At 46.1% G+C, this 21,513-nt stretch overlaps 1 protein-coding gene across 2 annotated transcripts; it reads left to right on the forward strand.

Annotated features, from left to right (window-relative positions):
- The first annotated feature begins 1,147 nt into the window (after positions 1 to 1,147).
- LOC144932686 (1-phosphatidylinositol 4,5-bisphosphate phosphodiesterase delta-4-like) lies at positions 1,148 to 18,802 on the forward strand. Of its 2 annotated transcripts, none has more exons than XM_078857023.1 (15): positions 1,148 to 1,382; positions 3,757 to 3,915; positions 4,523 to 4,751; positions 5,711 to 5,840; positions 8,443 to 8,683; positions 10,035 to 10,236; positions 11,105 to 11,249; positions 11,913 to 12,065; positions 12,930 to 13,070; positions 13,198 to 13,354; positions 13,536 to 13,652; positions 13,912 to 14,090; positions 14,558 to 14,693; positions 15,115 to 15,264; positions 16,404 to 18,802. In XM_078857023.1, the coding sequence occupies exons 1-15, from the start codon at positions 1,334 to 1,336 to the stop codon at positions 16,487 to 16,489; spliced, it is 2,274 nt and encodes a 757-aa protein (XP_078713149.1). In that variant the 5' UTR covers positions 1,148 to 1,333; the 3' UTR covers positions 16,490 to 18,802. The 2 variants fall into 2 exon arrangements, with proteins under 2 accessions (XP_078713149.1, XP_078713157.1); XM_078857031.1 differs by having other exon boundaries at positions 8,545 to 8,683.
- The last annotated feature ends 2,711 nt before the right edge of the window (positions 18,803 to 21,513 follow it).

The raw sequence follows: 21,513 nt of genomic DNA on the forward strand, positions 1-21,513 counted from the left end.
ACCACCACCACCTCCTCCCATCTCCCACCACCACCTCCCCTCTCCATCTCCCACCACCACCTCCCGTCTCCATCTTCCACCACCACCACCTCCTCTCCATCTCCCACCACCACCACCTCCTCTCCATCTCCCACCACCACCACCTCCTCTCCATCTCCCACCACCACCTCCCCTCTCCATCTCCCACCACCACCACCTCCCATCTCCCACCACCACCTCCTCCCCTCCATCACATCCACCACCACCACCCCTCTCCATCTCCCACCACCTCTCCATCTCCCACCACCACCACCACCCCTCTCCACCTCCCACCACCACCCCTCTCCATCTCCCACCACCACCACCTCCCCTCTCCATCTCCCACCACCACCACCTCCCTCTCCACCTCCCACCACCACCACCCCTCTCCATCTCCCACCACCACCACCTCCCCTCTCCATCTCTCACCACCACCACCTCTCCATCTCTCACCACCACCACCACCTCCCCTCTCCATCTCCCACCACCACCACCTCCCTCTCCACCTCCCGCCACCACCACCCCTCTCCACCTCCCATCACCACCACATCCCTCTCCATCTCCCACCACCACCTCCCCTCTCCATCTTCCACCACCACCACCACCTCCCCTCTCCATCTCTCACCACCACCACCTCCCTCTCCACCTCCCACCACCACCACCTCCCTCTCCACCTCCCACCACCACCACCCCTCTCCATCTCCCACCACCACCACCTCCCTCTCCACCTCCCACCACCACCACCCCTCTCCACCTCCCATCACCACCACATCCCTCTCCATCTCCCACCACCACCTCCCTCTCCACCTCCCACCACCACCACCCCTCTCCATCTCCCACCACCACCACCTCCCTCTCCACCTCCCACCACCACCACCCCTCTCCACCTCCCATCACCACCACATCCCTCTCCATCTCCCACCACCACCACCACCCCTCTCCATCTCCCACCACCACCACCTCCCCTCTCCATCTCCCACCACCACCACCTCTCCATCTCTCACCACCACCACCTCCCTCTCCACCTCCCACCACCACCACCCCTCTCCATCTCCCACCCTCCTCCACTGCCTCCCACCCGCGACCCGTCCGCATTCCTCCTCCCACCGCCACCACCAGCCCCGACTCGGCTGCTCGGGTCCCCCCCCACCCACCCACCCCGGCAACGTCTCAGCGCGGACGTCTTCCGCGAGGCACGAGTCGGTGGCGGTGGCGCTGGGAAGAGACGACGACAGAGAGAGACATTGTTGCTGTTGTTGTTGTTTAGGAGGAGGTCTTCGTTAAATTTGGCTTCTCCCGCACGACGCCACCGGCCATGGCCCAGCAGCGCTCGTCCGCCGCGGCTCAGAAGAGCCTCCACCTGGGTGAGAGGGGGCCACTGTCAGGGTCGTCTCTCTGTGTGTTTTGGGGTGTGGTGTGTGGATTAGATGTTGAAAAGGTCTTTAATCAGATCGGTTTTCCTCTCTCGTGGGTGGACGCCACCCCGCAGTTGAGCTCCTGCCACTGGCACGGGGAGCGAAACGTCGCGAAGGGGCAAACACCGTGGGGGGCTTTGTGGTTATTCGTACAATTTGTGGTGGTCGCGGAATTTTAAAATAAAAAAATTAACGAACCCTTAACGTGGGTGACAGTTGCGATGTTTAAAAATAGATTTTAAAACCTCGCCTTGTTCTTGTATTCATTGTAAATGTGCTTATGTGTGGGTGCGTGGCGGGGTATTGTCACGATTAGGGACGTAACTGTGTACACTTAGTTTCAAACTTGATTCGAAGCTTTCGTGACTCTAGTTTCAGTGAAATAAATCTGATTCGGTCCCACGGGGGGGGGGGGGGGTCTCGCTTCTTCCACACGTCGGGGCTGGCGGGGAGACACCGCTCCGATAGGGGGGCCCCCCTCGAAGCCAGAGACGTGTGGTGGTGGTGGTGGTATGGTGGTGGTGTGGTGTTGTGTGTGGTGTAGTGGTGGTGTTGTGTGTGGTGTAGTGGTGTGGTGGTGTTGTGGTGGGGTGGTGGTGGCGTGGTGTGGTGGTGTGGGGGTGGTGTGGTGGTGGTGTTGTGTGTGGTTGAGTGGTGGTGTGGTGGTGGTGGTGTTGTGTGTGGTGTAGTGGTGGTGGTGTGGTGGTGTTGTGGTGGGGTGGTGGTGGCGTGGTGGTGGTGTGGTGGTGGTGTTGTGTGTGGTGTAGTGGTGGTGGTGTTGTGGTGGGGTGGTGGTGGCGTGGTGTGGTGGTGTTGTGTGTGGTGTAGTGGTGGTGTTGTGGTGATGGTGTAGTGGTGGTGGTGGTGGTGGTGTTGTCGTCGTGGTCTTCATCGTCACCCGCCTCCGTGTGCGTCGTGCGAGGCTCGCTCAGTCATCGGATTCACCGACACGACGGAATTGGCGTCCAATGTATTCACCACCTCGAGACGGATCATTTCCTCCGGACGTCAATCAAATCGAATACGACTTAGACCACCCCTGTGCGTTCCTCCATCATCACCGCCACCGTCGTTATAATTTGTCAACATTTGAGAAAATTACATCGTACAGTAATGATGCAGCTAATTCGGCTGTGACGGTCCCACCTGATGACGGAGACTTGTGTTGCCTCCGAAACGTCGTGAATTTTATTTTTGTTTTGTTTTATTTTACTTTCATTAATTTTAATGTTTTTACCTACGTGACTTTACCGAAAAAACCTGAGAATATGAATCATTGCAGTCACGAAAGCTTCAAATCTAGAATACATCGTACAGTACGCACTGGCAAAGTACTTAATTTGGAAGCGCATAGCAATCGTCGCCCCCTACTGATAAAATGTTACTTGGCAGGAACCCTCCTGCCAAGCTTGGAATCCGAGACTCTTTGAGTGAGTCTCTACTGGGTAAACAAATGCAATAATATCAACATCATGTCAGCAGCATGACCCAAAGACATCAGCTTCCATTGCTTATTGAGATCCGCCTGTTGGCATTGTGGCACGAACGTTACCCCAAACTCAATTGACACCCTTGCAAATGAGACGTCCCTTCTGTGGCCGTCTGGAACGCTCTTTCGATGCAAAGAAGTCACTGAAGCTGTGGACTTTTAAATCCAGATTGAAAACTAATTTCTTAAGAGCTGCTTTTTGTGGTTAGTTCGTTGTCCTTCCCCTGCACCTCTGATTAGCACGGTTGGTTAAATATGGTGCGAAAGAAGTTCTACATACATACAAAATATTTTATTTACAATAATACAGTAGAACTAAAATTACTAAATACAACTGCACCGCACTCGCAGTGTATGCAGATTCATTGATACATTGTTGATCCCACAATTGCCGCAACAACTACTTCTAATGTAACTCGTATGTGTTGACAGGTGTTGATAGCCTATATTCCTTGTGTGTTCACACCAGAATTGTTATTTTAAACAAGTGGTTATTTTGTATAAGAGCCATTCAGGATGGATTTGGGCATAACAGCTGTAAGCAATTTACATGCTCCGTGGATAGTTTACGAGTACTGTATTATACCCACGGGTGGAAATAGGTCAGAACACCGTGGTGGGAGTATTTACGAGTTCCCCCAGTAATTTCTTCCCAATATCAGCCATGATTATAGCATAGATCGGTGCAGATGTTTCTTAATTGCGAAAATTGGTACTCGTCTTTCTTTGAGAGAGGCAGGCAGGTTCTGTCCGGAATCAAGGTCTGGTTGCATTTGTTTATCACTGCACGCATGAAGTATGGGGCATTCACACTCGTGGGTCTTGGTTGTGCAGGAATGAATTTCGATGAAGATCTGCAGGCCATGGTGCAGGGCAGAACAATGCGCAAGGTGAAGGCCAACGGATGGAACAAGAAGCGCAGCTTGCAGCTGCAGGACGACCTCAGCTCGTTGGTTTGCGACTCCAAAAAATTTGGCCAGTCCAAAACCGCGTGTGAGTACAAGGCAGCTTCACCTACAGACAAATACGTATACAGCCTGTGGATTATTTGAGAGGCACGCTGGCATAATGACTAAAAACAATGTACCCTTTAACAATGTCACCAGATACAATGAGCAAGAGGTACGGTTGGTACAGATTATGTGCGCTATATTAATACAGTGGTCGTGATGAGTTAAACCTCATGCTGTGTCACTCCGCATATCCCATGCATGTGTAACTTGACACCCTGAAGACCCATGCAAACGAGATGATTCATCTCAAGGGATTATCCAGGTTAAAATATTTAAAGAAATCAAATGAAAATGTGCCACATACGAAAGTGAACAGTGTTAACAGTGTTATGTATGACTCATAGTGGCTAAATATTGCAGGTGTTTGTGTATATTTCCCAATCACAAATACACATTTACGTGTAAGCATGGATGTCAGTGAAACTATCTATAAGCTCAGGATATATGTCGGGGAATTATAAATACAGGTGATTTTGAAATTCCATGGGAAATTATAATGCTGTCCAGCACCTGGAAAGGAATGACAATCATAATTTAGATCGAATAAAACACATCTTGCCATAAAAATCGAATTCTTCCTGGTGCAGACTTCGTTCAGGAGATGGAGATGGTCCTGGAGGGCCACCAATCGGAGGCACTGCGCTTCGTGCAGCATGAATTCCCCCAGGAGCACTGCTTCTCGGTGGCTTTCCATGGACGGAAGGAGAACTTGGACCTGGTGGCTTCCTCGAAACAGGAAGCCCAGCTCTGGGTGCGAGGCCTCCGCAAGCTGATGGCTCAGCACAAGAGCCAGAACCATCGCGGGAAGCTCGACCAATATCCTTCTTCTGCTGGTGGTAGTCGGGACCACCTGGGCCTTGAGGAATTGACAGGAGCAGGAGCGAGATGATATTGAGAGGGGCAAGGGTAGAGAGGGTCAGGTAAAAGGGCAAAAGTCAGCGTGAACTCTCTGACACCTATACTCGCTATGTGTTTGCATACAGATAAGAACCTTTTTAACAATGGTTACAAATACATCAAATGAACGGGAGTTGAAACATAGTTTTTAGTGAGCAAACGCATCTGATCAATAACCTTCCAGTTTGAAGGAGTTGCCACAGTGAGGGAACATTGGGAAAAAATAGCTACCATTTGCCTTTTAAGTTGTAACGATTGATGTATTTAAAACGTTTTAAAATAGTGCAGATTTTGCACAGATACAGCATATTACAATGGGACACTGCCCAGAGTTCGCCAGTCACTGTTCTTCAGAGATTTTCCACAGCTACATAACCCCATGTCCACATTGAGTGAAATTACACTTGTAATTTTAAGTTCTTGATATATTGACAACTACAGTCAGTACAGTCTGTTCTCATATAATGCGGTAGTTGCGGTCCTGAAGAACACTGCGTTATAGACGATCGCGTTAGAATAAATAATTTAGACTATAGGCTAAAGCACAGTCCGCGATAACACGTGAGATTCACATGCAGGCTTAACAAAGATTGAGGCGCGTGGTTAGCATCTAGAATCATCCAGCAGCATCCCGCCTTGTGTGATGCTACACCTAGGCAGCCATACAACCTCTTATTCCTACTCACGCGATGTAGTTCTGCTCACTCAATCGCCTTATATCCAATTCGCATACACTTTATAAAAAATGTGTTCCCTAATACATTCATCGCGTTATATCTAATTCGTGTTATGACAATGCGCGTTATTGGAGAAGAGACTGTACTTGCTTGCGTCCCCCTCACCTGTGTTGCGAAAAGAAATCCTTGACGCACATTAACGTGGATCTATGACTGGGTGCAGAAGGCCGACAAAAACAAGGATGGTAAGATGACCCTCTCGGAGGTGAAGAGCCTGCTGAAGCTCATGAACACCGCCGTGGACGACAAATATGTGAAGGGTCTCTTTCAGGTACGAACGTTTGCACACGTTTCGTTTCCATCCACATCCCCTTTTGAGCGCTGTCATGTTTTAAATTGTTGAGCACTTAACAGAGAGGGGAATCTTGAATTAAAGCTTTCGTGACTGCAGGGATTCATATTCTTGGTTCTTTTGGTAAAGTCATGTAGAAGGGAAATAATAAAATAATATTAATATAAAACAATAAAAATTCTCACGACGTTTCGACTGCAACACAAGCAATCATCATCAGGTGTGAAATCCACCTGGTGTGAAATCCACCTGATGATTGCTTGTGTTGCAGTCGAAACGTCGTGAGAATTTGTATTGTTTTATATTAATATGATTTTATTATTTACCTTCTACGCGACTTTACCGAGAGAGGGGAATGTTTTGTTTCCAATGTAATTCGTGGAGGTGGCTTAACGGAGTGAGTGCTGTTTGTGCATAAACCACACTCCGCATGTTCGTAAATTAATCACGTTATCTGCAATTTGGTTGACTGACTGAGTGATGAAATAGGGTTGTGTGTAGGGTGCTAGGTGGAATATTACATCACAGGACAGATGACAACGGCTTGAGCAGGCCTTCATACAGAAGTGGATTGATCATGACTGATTGATGATGGTGATGGAATGTGTCCCTGTACTGCAGTAACTCTAAATTATGTACCACTTCGTGTATTCATCCATATATACATCCATCATACACTCAGTGGCACTGTACCTCTAAGCATTTGTACACAGGTTGAAGCTGTGTTAGTTGTCCATTGTGGTGTTAGATTTACTGAAGCGTTGAACGATGTTGACTGTGGCGGAGGCGCAAGGGCGTTGCCTCTCATTGACATACCCTCAGGGGGTGAAAAACGCATGCAGTTTTCTCAGACAAGTCACCGCACGACCTTGCCGAAGCAACGAGGAGCATTTTGAATCATAGCTACTGAGATTTACATTTGTGCGTACATACGTGTATATTTATTTTAAAAGGCCTATAGATTGGGTTCTCCACAATCGTTTTCAGGGTTGTGTTATAGGCCTCGGAGGCTGACTCGATGTCGAGAATGTTATTATTCTCCGATAGTTGTCAAGAGTAACAGCACAGCATAGATGCGTTCAACAATAGCCAAGCCCTGCCCTGATTGGCACAGAATCTCGCCAAACATTTTTTTCCTCTTTCCTTCTGCAAGACGGTGTTCGGGAACTCTGTCCGGTGGCACAAGCTGCCGGGATAGAGTGGGGAGAAGGAAACGACTGTCTTAACAGGATTTATTTCGATGCAGATGGCCAAACCAAACGACAGGATGTCCACGACGCATCTTCGCGGGGAGATTTATGAAAACGCGAAGGATAATAGCTGAAGTAAAATGTAACCTGGATATATTTAAATTCTGTGAAATTATTAAATTGGTGGTAGTGATGGTGTTTTAGTGGTATTGATGGAGTTGGTGTTGTTAGTGATGATGATAGTAGGCATGGCAGTGGTAGTGACGGTGTTGGTGGTGGTAGTAACGGTGGTAGTGATGGTGTCTTGATATTGGTAGTGATGGTATTGTGGTACTGATGGTGTTGTGGTTGTAGTGGTAGTTGATGGTGTTGTGGTGGTAGTGGTGGTGATGGTGTTGTGGTGGTAGCGGTAGTGATGGTGTTCGCGGTTAACGCTGCTCTAGAGCAGCTAGTAGTGAAACAACTCAACACATTCATCATTAACATTGGTATTTAAATAAATAAAAATGTATAATAGGCAACGTTTGAGGCAATGGTCCTTCCTCATAAAGCACACACATACATCATTGTATGTGCTCTGAAGGGCCATTGCCCAAAATACATTATTTTGTCGCAAATTATTTGTTTTTCTTTGAAGGCCACACACAGTTTGATTGTTGAGATTTGTTTTATTGTGGCTTGTGCACCACTGCCAATGCAGCATCACCAAATAGCGAGCAGGGCAGGTAGGTCTTGGTAACCAATGTCGACCTGCTCTTCTGTGTAGCAGTAGCAGCATGATTTTGATTTGTTTGGCTTAAGTACAATGTGATGAGTACTCACTTCCAATACAGTGAGCTGTGTGTTTATTTTGCACATTTAATATTCAAGGTTTATTAAAGCAATCATTGATGACTTTAATCCAATCCAGCCTGTTATGCCGCATATAGGTCCACACTTATGGAAATGTGTATGGTCATTATGACTCCAGTTATTAATGGTAATGTTTTGATGTCCAACTGATAATTAAGACTATTAATCGTCAGCCATGATCTAACCACTGGTAGATGAATACCACGCAAAGCTATCACATCTCTGACAGTCTTGTGATGCAACAATCCTGGCGTGTGTAATCTCAGTTGAGTAACTTTTGGATAATCATCTAAAAAGGAAAATGTAGACCCTAACGCCAGCACACAATGGCCTACCAGGGGATCTTTAACATTCACTGTGAAGGAGATGGCACATTTTTATTACGGTTATTACACCCGGAGTAATGATGATTATGGCGACTGCTGAATTCGAATTGTGAACCTCTGCAATAATCAGCGAATGTGCTACTGCTAGGCGATATCACCACCACCACTGCAAGCTTTGTGAGTGTTTGTCATTATCGCCTGCATTTCCCACAGCACTGCGACACGTCTAAGTCTGGTGTGCTGGAGGAAGATGAGTTTGTGCAGCTCTACAAGCAGCTGACACGCCGGGAGGAGGTGACCTCACTCTTCTCGCAGCTGACGTCGGGTGAAAACCTCCTGAGCCTGGAGCTTTTCCGCCGCTTCCTATCGGAGCAGCAGCACGAGGACATGGAGGCCGGAGCAAGCGAGGGCCATGCAGCTGCGATCCTGGACATGTACGAGCCCTCGGCCATGGGTAGGTGTCCGCCCAGTAGGTGATTATGGCATTATGGGTGGCAGGGTGGCGCAGTGGGTAACACTTTTGCCTCACATCAAGAAGCACCTGGGTTCGATTCCTAGCTCGGGCACCTTTCTGCATGGAGTTGGTATGTTCTCCCCCTGCTCTGGATGGGGTTTACACAGGGTTCTCTGATTGTCTCTCATAGCAAAAAAAACCCCATCCCAGTTCTGAAAAAAATACCTGCAATTTACATAATTGTTATTACACATACTGTAGTAGCAACATTGCCCCCTACTTTGAAGAGCCTAGCAGGACCCTCTTGAGACTAGTTGAGATTTTTGGATAAATAATCAAAACTATAAAAAAAATAATGACCACCAAACGCATGACCACTATCATCATCATCATCGCCACAAGACTGACAAGTAGGAAGCGTCCCCAACAACAACAACAACACATAAGAAATTGTTGATGACGTATTCCGAGCCCTGGGAGTTCTGCACGGGTATTCTCCACTGCAGATAAGCACAATTAATAACACGTGCTGACTTTCCCGGGTCACTTTCTCTTATCTACATTATGGCTTGGTTAATGGGAAGAGCGTAGCACATGGATGATAGGAAAGCACGTGCATTCCATAGAGTATGTGGATAATTGCAATCGTTGAGGTGCACTGTACCTCACAATAAATACACTTATTCGTGATTATCATGTTTAATAGTGGTGGATTGTTTCAATATATTCCATAGATATTAGGAGGAAATTTTTCTCATCTCTGAAACGTTCTTATCAGCAATGAGGTTGTCTCACTTGGTCATCAAATATTGTATGGACACTTCCAAAGCAGAATCCCAAAGAATATGCTCAGATACATTGAGGTTGTCCTGGACAACAAGATTTTATAATGATTGACATCAGCAGATCAAGCAGTGCTTGTTGAAATCATGGTAGTCCACTCGCCCACCATGGGTGCAGCATGTCTACATCCCAGCCGTCTCCCTCAACTCTACGGACTCTGGGTGCCTCCTTACTCCCAGGGTCCGCTACTCCACCATTTGTGGCTGCTCATTTAGCCACTATGCCACCCGCCCTATGGAACTTCCTCTTCAAACAACGAGGCCTGGTCCCCTCCTCTTTCTCTGCTATCAGGTCTCTGCTCTAAATCTTTCTCGTCAATCCCTGTCCATGTGTTTGGATCCCCTTAATCGCCTGTTTTCTTTGCTTCCCTCACTCGGTCCCTCCCGTTTTCCTTCCTTGTGTTTCTGCTCCGAGGCGTTTATTACGCTGTGGGTGAATTATAGATGTAAGTTGTTTTTGTTGTTATGAATAACACTGATAGACGATGCGGTGTCCTCTGGGCGCGCAGCTAAAGAGCAGCAGAGCATGACTCTGGATGGCTTCACCATGTACCTCATGTCCGCGGACGGCAGCATTTTCAACCCAAGCCACGGACACGTGTTCCAGGACATGACCCACCCACTCAGCCACTACTTCATCTCATCCTCGCACAACACCTACCTGATGGAAGACCAGCTCCGCGGACCCAGCAGCACTGAGGCCTATGCCAGGTGCTTAAGTATGCATCAGTGTGTGAGTGTTAGTGTGTGTGTTTGTGGCGCAATGGTTAGAGCCCTGCACTTTGCACCCGGTAACCCGAGTTTGATTCCTGCTCATGGCCAACACCAGTGATGATTATCTTAACCAGTCCTGGACCTTCCCTAGGTCGACTCAGACTCAAATTAGTACCTGGTGCAATGTGTAAACATCACCACTAAGGAGACAAAGGCAGTCGAGACATGACACTGGCCACCCAACAGTCTGTCAGGCTACTTGGAGGATCTTTGTGTTTGTCTTTTCTTGTATGTGTGTGTATATATATTTGTAAAACGTGGACTTCTTCACAGAAACACCTCTGCCAGCTGGAAATAATCAGGCTGGCCTGCCTACGATCCGTCTTGGTGTTTGGCGAATGTTGTTGTTACATGTATATATGTATTATTGTAATGAAATGTATATTATGCAATTACAATCAGTACCATGGGACTATGATGACTTATTTTTATTTTTTTGTTTGTTTTGTTTTTATTGTGACTCAATGCGAGCCCGGTACAAAGCGCCGATCACAGAACGGAGGGGGGAACAAAAATTATGCGAACAACAGCCCGAGTTCGGCGCGGCGGGGCTTAGTACAGGGGGATAATTGGGCTCACTGCCCCATCCACGTGGGGACCACTAGCGAGGGCATGAAAGTTTACATGGAGAGGGGAAAAAGGTAGAGGCAAATATAACTAACATGAGAAAAGGGGGGACAGGTGGATAGGAGAAGAAGTGGGGAGGGGACTATGATGATGTCTAAACGAGTTTGATCCCTTTAAGTCCCGTTGTCTAGGGAGGTGTCAAATCATTGCTGAGCGGTCGGTCCCTCCCCGTGCTCAGGGCTCTGAAGCGCGGGTGCCGCTGCGTGGAGCTCGATTGTTGGGACGGCCCAAACGGGGAGCCCATTGTCTACCACGGCTACACCTTCACTTCCAAAATCCTCTTCCGCGATGTCATCGAGGTCATCAATCAGTACGCATTCCAGGTACTGCCGCCTCTCCTCATGCTTGCAGCTGTCACCAATATGGTATGCAGCTCAAAGCTCTTAAACATAGCAGCTTCAGTTCCTGTAAAGCAGAGCTGCAGAAGGTTCGACTCCTCCGTCAGAGTATCTTTGTAAGACCTTGTCTCTTTATGCATGGATGTTTAACTTATTTTGCACCGTACATAGCCAACCTGCTAATTGGAGGTGCTCATCGTTATGTTAAATGTATCAGTCAACTGTCTATACATCAGTCACAAATAAGTTATAAAAAAATTAAATGATACACCTGTATATTTTTTGAAACACAGTTGCTGAGCATAGGGCCCAAATGCCCAAAGCATCAAGTGACCAGCAACAAACAGCACCATCAAAGAGATGTAATTTGTAAAGAGTGAAGATGCTTCTTGAATTGAGCAAGGCTTTGAAACGTCGGGGATAAAGAGACGCTGGGAGGGAATGCCAAAGCCTAGCAGTGTTAGGCAAGAAGCAGAAAGAGAAATGTTTTTTGACCTGCAGCATGGTGGTTTGAACACAGTACGACTGAGATCAAGCTGTCAGTCTGGTAGGGCCTCTACGGTGCCTCTAGATATAATGTCCTGTGCCTTGGCATGGGATGCCACTGAAACTGGCGAAACGTTGCTGTGTTTGCATTTGTGTTGGCAGACATCGGAGTTTCCGTTAATTCTGTCGATCGAGAACCACTGCACCATTCCACAGCAGACGGTGATGGCTCAGTACATGCGCAATATCTTTGGCAACAAGCTGTTGACGGTGCCACTTGGAGGAAAGGTACCCACGGTGCTGCCGTCCCCCGAGGTGAGACACCCCGCGTGTTGCCACTGCCACCACGACATTTCGCTGTGTCTCAACAGGATGGTGTACTGTAATGTGATCTTGCAGCCCAGTTTCCAATCTTGACCACGATACATTATCCTGGCCCCAAGGTCGTGGCGCCACGATGCAAGGTCCAGAGACAAAAACAGCCAATGCTGACCCGATTGCCCCATGGTCTGTCCTATTGTATGTATATTGAACTTTTTTCGCATCGTACGGAGCCAACCGTGCTAATCGGAGGTGCTTCAGTTGGTGCCAGCAGCTCAGCCGTTTCCCAAACTCAGAATATAATTGAGAATGTGGTGGATGTATGTGAAATTCAACAACTTTTTGACAAAGCAATTGAATAGGTAAATCACCTGCAACTGAATCTCTAATAGTTGGTCTTCATAGGCCATACGAAGGATGGTAACCATTTTCAAGGGCGACCTGGATCACCAACATTCCAAAGCAAAACAAATTAAAGTACAGCAATGAAGACAATATAAATTGGAGCAAAAACAACCATGTTACATGAGGAAAAGGTGTACAGATAAACTTGTACACATTCTGTCAGCCTTATCTGTCGCGAATTGCCCAGTGTTATGCCAGACTATGCATTTTTGATGGCAAACACTATGTGTTTGTTATTTGTGTTTATAATTAAGATGATTTGCATTCACTTTTATAATTGTGAATGGGGTTATCAGAAGATGTGCATCTTCATTCAGGGCGCAAGCTCCTTATAAATACAAACCACCGAGGGACGATGAAGGAGTTTATTTGGTGTTTTTGCAATGTATGGTGCGTGTGCATGGCGTGTGTGCGACACTTGTGCGATGCGTGTGCACGTGTGCGTGCATGCAGGAACTAAAAGGCCGGATTTTGGTGAAGGGTAAAAAGCTTGGCCAGCTGGAGGAGAGTGTTCATGCCAATCAGGGAGAGGTTTCAGATGAAGATGAGGCTGCTGAGATAGAGGATGAGGCGGTCAAGAAGATCATGCCTGTGGCAAGGACCCCACACTGCACCAAGAATCCCAAACGGCATAAATGACCAATTTTAATAATAATGTTTTTTGCTCGCTGGCTTCTTATGCTTTCCATTAACGGCGCGTCTCGACCCTGCTGCATTTCAGAAAGGGAAGCTGACCCTGTCGAAGGATCTGTCAGACTGCGTCGTCTACTGCAAAAGCGTGCACTTCCGCGGCTTCGAGATTTCGCGTGAGAAGGGCTGCTGCTACGACATATCATCCTTCGGAGAGGCCAAGGCCCGCAAATTGTCCACCGAGAATAGTGAGAGCCTTGTTCATTAGTGCTTTACGTGACAGCCTTGTTCATTAGTGCTTTACATGAGAGCCTTGTTCATTAGTGCTTCACGTGTCCATAAGTGAGAGTACTGTGGTGCACACGTGGCTGGGGGGCGAGCGCGTCTCTGTTGTGTGCTGTGGGGAATGCGGACGGTGTGTGCGTGCAGGTAACGAGTTTGTGCGTTACAACTCCTTCCAGCTGAGCCGCGTCTACCCGGGCGGCCGGCGAACCGACTCCTCCAACTACAACCCCCAGGAGGCATGGAACACCGGCTGCCAGATTGGTACACAGCCTCCCACCGCGGTTCTACAGGATTGCCCATCGCTTTAACCCAATCGCTCAACCAGTCGACCAGTCCTCTCTGCCAGTGTTGTTTCATGGTATTGCAAAACCACCATATTGCACTGCCACCCCCAGGGGTTAGATTGTGGTTTCAGAGTGAAGATTAACTGGCCCAAGTTGGTGGAAATGTACGTGAAGGCTAATTTCATTTTGGTGTTGCCCTCTCCACCCTGCCCCCCTCCCACACCCCCCAACCCCAGTGGCACTGAATTTTCAGACAGCAGGCCGGGAGATGGACCTTAACGATGGAAAGTTCCGGCAGAACGGTGGATGTGGCTACATTTTGAAGCCAAGCGTCACACGCAACCGCGAGTCTCTCTTTGATCCGGAGCACCCAGAGCTTGGAGCCGGCCTCAACCCCATAAACCTCTCCATCAAGGTGCGGGCACCAGTCACGGAACACGTGTTCTCTGTAGTTACAGGGTGTTTCAAGGTTCAAGATTAATTTGCTTAACACGGTGAGAACTCAAGAGACAAAGATGGGTCTCAGTTGCAAGTGTGACCTGTTTCACCAAATAACAAAATCAATAGAAGTAAACACAAAGTACAACAATGAAGGAAACAGAAATTTGAGCAAAAACAGCTCAAGACAGTTCAACCACATTGTAGAAGAAATCGAAAACTGCACAAATATAAATGAACATTAAATGTTATACATTTCCTGTAAAAAAAGTTTTAAAATACAGCTCTTGGTAAAATTAAGTTGCTGAACATAAAATGCATTTCTGTTGATTATTGCACTCATATGTACACAGACAGGGGTATACATCAAATACAACCACGAGTGAAGTTATCACAGTGAACAACAATGCGATGTAACTCTGCTCATTTAATTCCCGCTTCAAGGTCATCAGTGGGCAGCAGCTGCCTAAATTGGAGGCCAGCAATAAGGGCTCGATTATGGATCCACTGGTGAGGGTGGAGGTTTATGGCGTTCCACAGGACAACAACCACCAGCACACCTACCACATCGACAACAACGGTCCGTGTGTGTGAATGATGGAATACTGTGCTTCATCGAGATATATACATATCGCTGGGAGTTGTAGTTCTAATAAAGCAGATGTAATGGGAGTGTGTTTAATGGAACTGAGTGACTCATTATCTACCTACTGCTGGATGACGGTTTCCCCACATTGACCGTCATGTTTTGTGAAAACTTAATTGGAGAAACAAAGGCATGAATATAAATAGAGAGAATATTAACCATCTAAGATTTGCTGACTGCATAGTCATCAGAGCCATGACGAGGTGGAAAACATAAAAAGTTCTTCATGACTTTTCTACATCCCTTTTCTTACAGCGCCACCCCAGAGGACTTCTTCATTTGCTTCTGGGAGGGAGGTTGTTTTGAGAGAGGTTTAAACGGAAAAGTCATTGTCACTCTCTGTTTCTCCATTCAGGGTTTAACCCGCGCTGGGACAAAACGCTCACGTTCCGCGTGACAGTGCCTGAGCTGGCCCTCGTGCGCTTCGTTGTGGAGGACTACGACAAGGCGTCGCGCAATGACTTTTTGGGCCAGTACACGCTGCCCATGAGTAGCATGAAAACAGGTGTGCCTCGGGGGGTGTGGGTGGGTTGGACCAGGAGGGGGGGAAATGCCACATCTTGGGGTGGGGTGATGTGGATCAGCGGTAACCTGTTCACCGCTCGTTTCAGAGGTTGCGCAGTTGAAATTAGACAGGCTGCCCTGGTTAATTCTACGGGTGTATTTACCATGAAACGTGCATGTCTGCTCCACATTGAATGTTAAAGATCCGCTGATGTCATTTCAACAAAATTGGACCACTCTGTGCCAGCGTCATCATTCAAATTAAGTTACTTAATTGGAAAATGCATAGCAATCGTCGCCCCCTGTTGTAAAAAAAATAGCAGGATCTTCCTGAAAAAGAGTCGTGAGGCTTTGCCGGGTAAACAAGCACAATAAGTAAAATAGTGAATGAATCTTCTACCTCGCGTGGAACGTTAAAACAGAGGGTCAGATTCAGATTCACATCTTGGGCAAAGTACATTGTCTTGGCAAATTTCTCCTTTGTTGGTAATGGAGACATTGTGGTGTTTTTCCTGCAAGCTGTATGAAAATTAACATTGGTGAATACGTGGATCACACTCAAGGTCTAACATAGTGAACGTGTGTTTGGTGGAGCTGTCGAGACACATTTGCATGTTGTAAAAAAAAAATTGGTGTCTGGGTGTTGTCCTCACATATGGTTTGGCCTTGATTATTATCGATGGTATTGTGGATTTGTGTTATATATTTTATAGAGTTGTTTTTCCTTACTGACAGTAATTATATTATTTGGTTCAGTATTTAAAATATTTTGGTAATTTGGCAGACATCGCTCATTTTATAGTGAGCATAACAGGCTCACAGGGATGGCTAAACATCTCGTGAGTGATGCAAACCCGGAATTTGCACAACCTGGTCCCTTTTGACAAGCCCTTGAATTGTATCTGCTCTGCATTGTTTCTTGCTTCATTATCTCAAGCAAAGAGGAAGAACAGGAATAACCTTCTGGTGTTTGCAAACGAGGTTCAAAAACATTTCCAGCATTGCCGACATCTTTGCTGTCACGCTTGATGTGAAGCCACCCCGCCCTGCTGAAGATAGCCAATTGCCTGATTCTCTGTGCAGTGATATGGACCGGTCAATTCGTTCTGTGTTGCTGTTTATCATCTCGTGTTGTTGCAGGCTACAGGCAAGTCCCTCTGCTATCTCACGACGGCACCAGCCTGGCTCCATCCTCTCTCTTCGTCCATGTAGACACGACCAACTGAGCAACTGCAGGGGTGTTGACGCTGCCATATACAAGAGCAACACGATGTCGATGTAAACTGTGATCCGTGTGACCACACGTGCGTCGATATGCCAGCATTATTGTTTTATTTAATTTACTCTTGTTTACCCACAAAAGCTTCGCACAGTCTCAAGGCTGTTTTTTCAGGAGGGTCATCATTACTATATTTGCATACTTATATAACAAGCATTCAAGTTGACGCCTACACAGGCATTCACACACGTGCTGCAAACTCTTCTGTGCAAGCAATTTTTTGAAAGAAATATGCAATATGCCTTGTTTTTAGTTGGTTATATGAGTGAATATTTTAAAATATATATTTTACCAGCCATAGTTATACAACTATTTAAAATTATAGTTCAATCGTTATAAACGTTTAGTAATTTTAAAACACCTCTGTGCAAGTGATATTTGAGGTAATGGGTTCACTACTGAGCTTGCTTGTGAAGCGCAGTGAGTAGTTTGATCTCAGGCAAACATTAATGTTGTAAAATAAAATACTCGCACTGACTTAATTATTCTGCTGCTTTTAAATATGCAAGTATTTATGGGGTTCCAGAATTAATTTGCAAATATGAAACTTTTGGAATGAGATTTCTTGAAATGTATAGGAAATGTTGGAAAAGAAAATAATTTATATGACTGCCATTTACAAAAATGCTTTAATTTTAAAGAGCAAGACTTTTTACATTCCCCTTTAACAATTTATCATAAGAACTTGTCACTTTTTCCTGTGAGTCAATGCACTCTGTGAGTTGCTGTTGAATTTAGTTTGAAAAATGCTAACATTACTTCATTGCACCTTTGAGATATCAGGGTCTCTCCACAAACCTGTCAAATATTTGTCAAAAGTGCATGTAATTGGCAACTCCAGTAAATTCTTCTGCAGGAGTAGTGCATTGTGTGGTTTATTTCACAGGCACACACTTTTGAACTGAACTGTGCCAGGTTATTCAAATTCACCCAAACATGCATGTCATTGCAGATTGTTAATTTTTCTAAGTTACAAATGCAAAAAAACTACAAATCAGGTAGAGCAAAAGCAAGTTTTAAAACCCTACAGCCATACATTATGCCTGACGGTGTGGATTGTAAAACAAACACTTTTTTTATGGTATATATTTTTTGTTACATGTCGCATGGATGAGATAAGGGGGGCAACTTTGCTGGTAATATAATTGCTTGCCGAGTTGTCTAAATGTGCACGCCTGATTTGTGTACTTTGTTGAGTGGACATTTGACCCTTTTTCCTCCGTTGCATGTTGATGAAAATCTATTTTTTTGGACTTCACTGCAACATTCAGATATATTATACGACTACCACGACCACTATTAGTGTACATGAGGCTAACTTTCAAATTAATAATAGGTCAACGAAACTATAGTTGTTTAGGAATGGGGCCTGGCAAAGCTAGGCAGAGTAATGGAGCAGCAGGAAACCCTTTGTGGCAGATGGGAGTGGTGGTTATAATAGGGAATGGCCAAAAAAGTCAAATCCATATTGCAGGGATGGATCGGTATCACTGATCAGCATTGAATGTCGATTTCTAAACCAATGAACAGGTATTTTTTTGTTCGACCTGCATAAAATGATATGCACGCGTCTTCACTGACTTGGCACTGTGTTTATATGTAAGTAGCAGTAGACCTGAGACTGCCTTGCCATTGTTTACATACTCGGCTTATGAAAAAGGAGGCTTCCTTTGAATATTATACTTCCAGATGTTACGTTCAAAGTGGCTGTGAGCTCAAAATGATAAGTTATTTTGTGACAAGTGTTTATGATAAAAATGTAAGCTACTGTATACTGTTTGGTGGCATTTTAAAACCACAAAATAACTAAAGTGAGTAGTTTTCTATAAATATGTAGTTAAAATATATATTTTTTAGTTAGTATGCATTGCCTTAATATCACAAAACTGAATTTTAGAACTTTCCAAATAATAATTTCTGTAATCACAAAACTGATCAACTTTGATGTGGAAAATATAGAGCTCTTCTGAAATTTCACTTCCTGAGCACAATTTAATTCCCTGTTCGCCTTCTTTTGGTGTTTGGTTTGGGGTGATAATCGATCAATATCATCGAACAATGTTTTACTTTGTAATTTTTACAGCCCTTTGTAAAGACGCAACTGAGTGATGGCTTCCCGTGTCTGGCCGTGGGGTTGGTTGACCATATTTCACACTGCACAAGGCTGAGATAGCACTCACCAGGTTCATAGTGCAGTACACAAACCACTTCTCCCGCTACTTTGTTACAGTGAATACAAATTAAAAACGTGGTTCAATGACTGTTGGTCTTGGTGTGATCACATGTAGACAATGTTGGTTTGTTTTTAAAGCTCCTGTACTGTTACACAACTACCCATGAGGTCGCTCGAATTACCTCACGGTTATGAAGTTTTGCCTGCTCTTCATTGTGCATTTTACAACAGCAATAGATTGGTGCAAACAATGTTTCTTTTCGCATATAGACGAGCGATAATTTGGAAGTTGTCATCACAATTTTCCAACGTATGAATACAAGAAATACAATTTTTCCGGTTCCTTTTGCACTAAATGTATGGTTTTGCATATTTGTGAGAATACCGTTTGCAACGGGTGAATTCTTACAAACGGCACGATGCATTCATTCATTCAAGATTACACTGTAATGGTTTTTACAAGCTTAGAATTGTAAATGTTTAGCTACTTTTCTGTTTTACGACACTGAAAGTTGAGGCATTGCATGTAGTCTATGGTAGTGTGGATTCCTTAGAGCTAATGATATGGTTATTCAAGGTAAAACTGAGACCTTTACAGGGACTCCATAATACAGGTTTTTTTTGTGTTAGATCGCATAAATGTGTCGTTAAACCCGCCATCACCCGAGACAGCCAATTAGGTTTGTCACGTAAATAAAACATGCCAATTCGTTACTAGTGCTGAGGTGCAACAGACGACGCTGACACAGTTCTCGAGTAAGGGCGGATGCCAAGGTTTATTAAGGGCTAATAATGCCGGTAACTTATTCAAGGCTTACACCTAACAGTTGACAACCTTAATATCTCCCCAGGGGAAAGGATACTGGGATGTCCCTAGCTCCCCCCAGGCTATTCTTGCTCTTCCCTCAGCACCGACCGAGGGGTCATCCAACTCGGTTGGCCGGGTGAAGTAGCCACCCTACCCTGGATCCCGACTTCCTAACTCTCTCCGTTCCTGGCCCTTCGCGACGACCCCCTTCACGTCACCGGTCCGAGCTTATATATCCCAGGGTGACAAAACGTCATCAACTATTCCACAACACCGAGTACAGCACACCGGTGTGTTGGAGATCAAAGCCACAACATTTACGTTCCGAGTATGACGTTTCGCCAGTAATTACAACATTAAGAACAAATAAAAGCTGTTGCTTTTCACAATGCCATATGAAAGAAGAAGACAACTAGTTTACTGGTGATATTTCTATTATAATGGCGTGGGCGAGTCTATATAGGGGACAACCACTTGATTTCCCCGCAAAGCGGAAGAAATTTTATCGACCCCGAAGGGGTGATGGGCTGAGCCAACCCCCCAGTCAGTATTCGAACTCGCAACTTGTTCGAATGTCGCTTGCCCTTGCGCTTAACCATTTGACCGGTTAATGCAGTACAGTCGATAACATTTATGGGATTTGAAGGAACACCTGATGACATGCGGGATAAGCTAAAGTCTATACGAGGGGGATCGATACCTTTTAAAAAATGGAACACTAACAAATGCAAGCACTTTCTGTAGCTGACGAGACACCCCACCAGACACACAAGTGTAGTGGGTATGTATGGAGACGGAGTCTTCTTAGGAGGCAACACGTATTCATTTAACAATAACGTGAACACACGGGGTCCCTAACGCGAAGGGGTAATGGGCCCCTTCTACCCGACGACCTGAGGAGGTTATAGCCTCCGGGCTAACGTGCCCAAGTCACTGGGACCACCTAATCTCAGCCCTCCGGCTAACGGGACCTAGAGGAGGCTGACCCGACCCAGCCAAGGTCCTTGGGTCTCTGGCCCACTCAGACCCGGCCCTGATAAGGATGTCGGGTCTGGGGGTCTTCAGGGTCCTCGTCTTCAGGCGAGCTCTTCGGCTTGACTTGAATCCCACTGGGATTTTAGCACACAGCCTTGGTGTACGGTGTTATTTCTGCAATATTTTGCTGTCTTTTCTTGGATTTTCTGTTTGCACTTAGTCACATATTCACTTTAAGATGTTTTCTTGTTCATGTTTTTTGTTTGTTGCGGTTGCACCCGATTCAAGAGTCGCATGGCTCACAGGGCTATACCAAACAAACTTGAACTTGACGCCGACTGCCAGAGTCGCTCTGGGGTCCGGCTTTTATAGGGCTCCCAGGGTAAATCCGCCCCTGGCCACGCCCACTCTCTGGAACCTTCTGGAACAGGAGTGGGGCACGTCCGGCCCGCGGGCCGTATGAGGCCCACAAAATCATTTGGTGTGGCCCTGCCAAGGCAACCGCAGGCGGGACTCGAAATTCAATAAATCTAGGAGCAAACCTGTAAAAGCAGTTGCGAGTAGCAGCAACATCATCAATACCAGCTAACATCACCACGCCTCGCCAAAGAGAAGCAGTTCCAGCCATCGCATTAGGGGTGAGTTAATGAAATGTTTGACCAAATATAACAGGCTAATTTTTAAGTAGGTAATTTTGTATGGCCCGCGAATGATTTGTTGTAAATATCCAAATGGCCCTTGGCAGAAAAAAACGTTCCCCCCACCACTGTTCTGGAGGGACTTAGATTGTTGCGCAATCCCCCAGCCCCCCACTGGGGGGCCTGGGGTGTCCACCACCGGTCCCGAACTGCTCTCGATTGCCTGGCCCAACTCGGTACAGGACGGATCCGCTATTGCCCCCTGTTGGCCCATTGCTGGAGCTACATATTTCCAGTGGGGTAGTGGTGACGGCGTATTACGCCTTACAATTACCCGCCACACAAGTACGTGCAGGCTAGAAACATTGGACAATGAA

Source organism: Lampetra fluviatilis, chromosome 1 (assembly GCF_964198595.1).
Source record: "Lampetra fluviatilis chromosome 1, kcLamFluv1.1, whole genome shotgun sequence".
Lineage (NCBI taxonomy): Eukaryota > Metazoa > Chordata > Hyperoartia > Petromyzontiformes > Petromyzontidae > Lampetra > Lampetra fluviatilis.

Bases quoted from the DNA above. Each gene is read 5' to 3' on its own strand.
- LOC144932686 (XM_078857023.1), top strand. From the start codon at position 1,334: ATGGCCCAGCAGCGCTCGTCCGCCGCGGCTCAGAAGAGCCTCCACCTG. The intron at 1,383-3,756 runs GTGAGAGGGGGC...TTGGTTGTGCAG, and splicing joins TCAGAAGAGCCTCCACCTGG to GAATGAATTTCGATGAAGAT. The intron at 3,916-4,522 runs GTGAGTACAAGG...TTCCTGGTGCAG, and splicing joins TGGCCAGTCCAAAACCGCGT to ACTTCGTTCAGGAGATGGAG.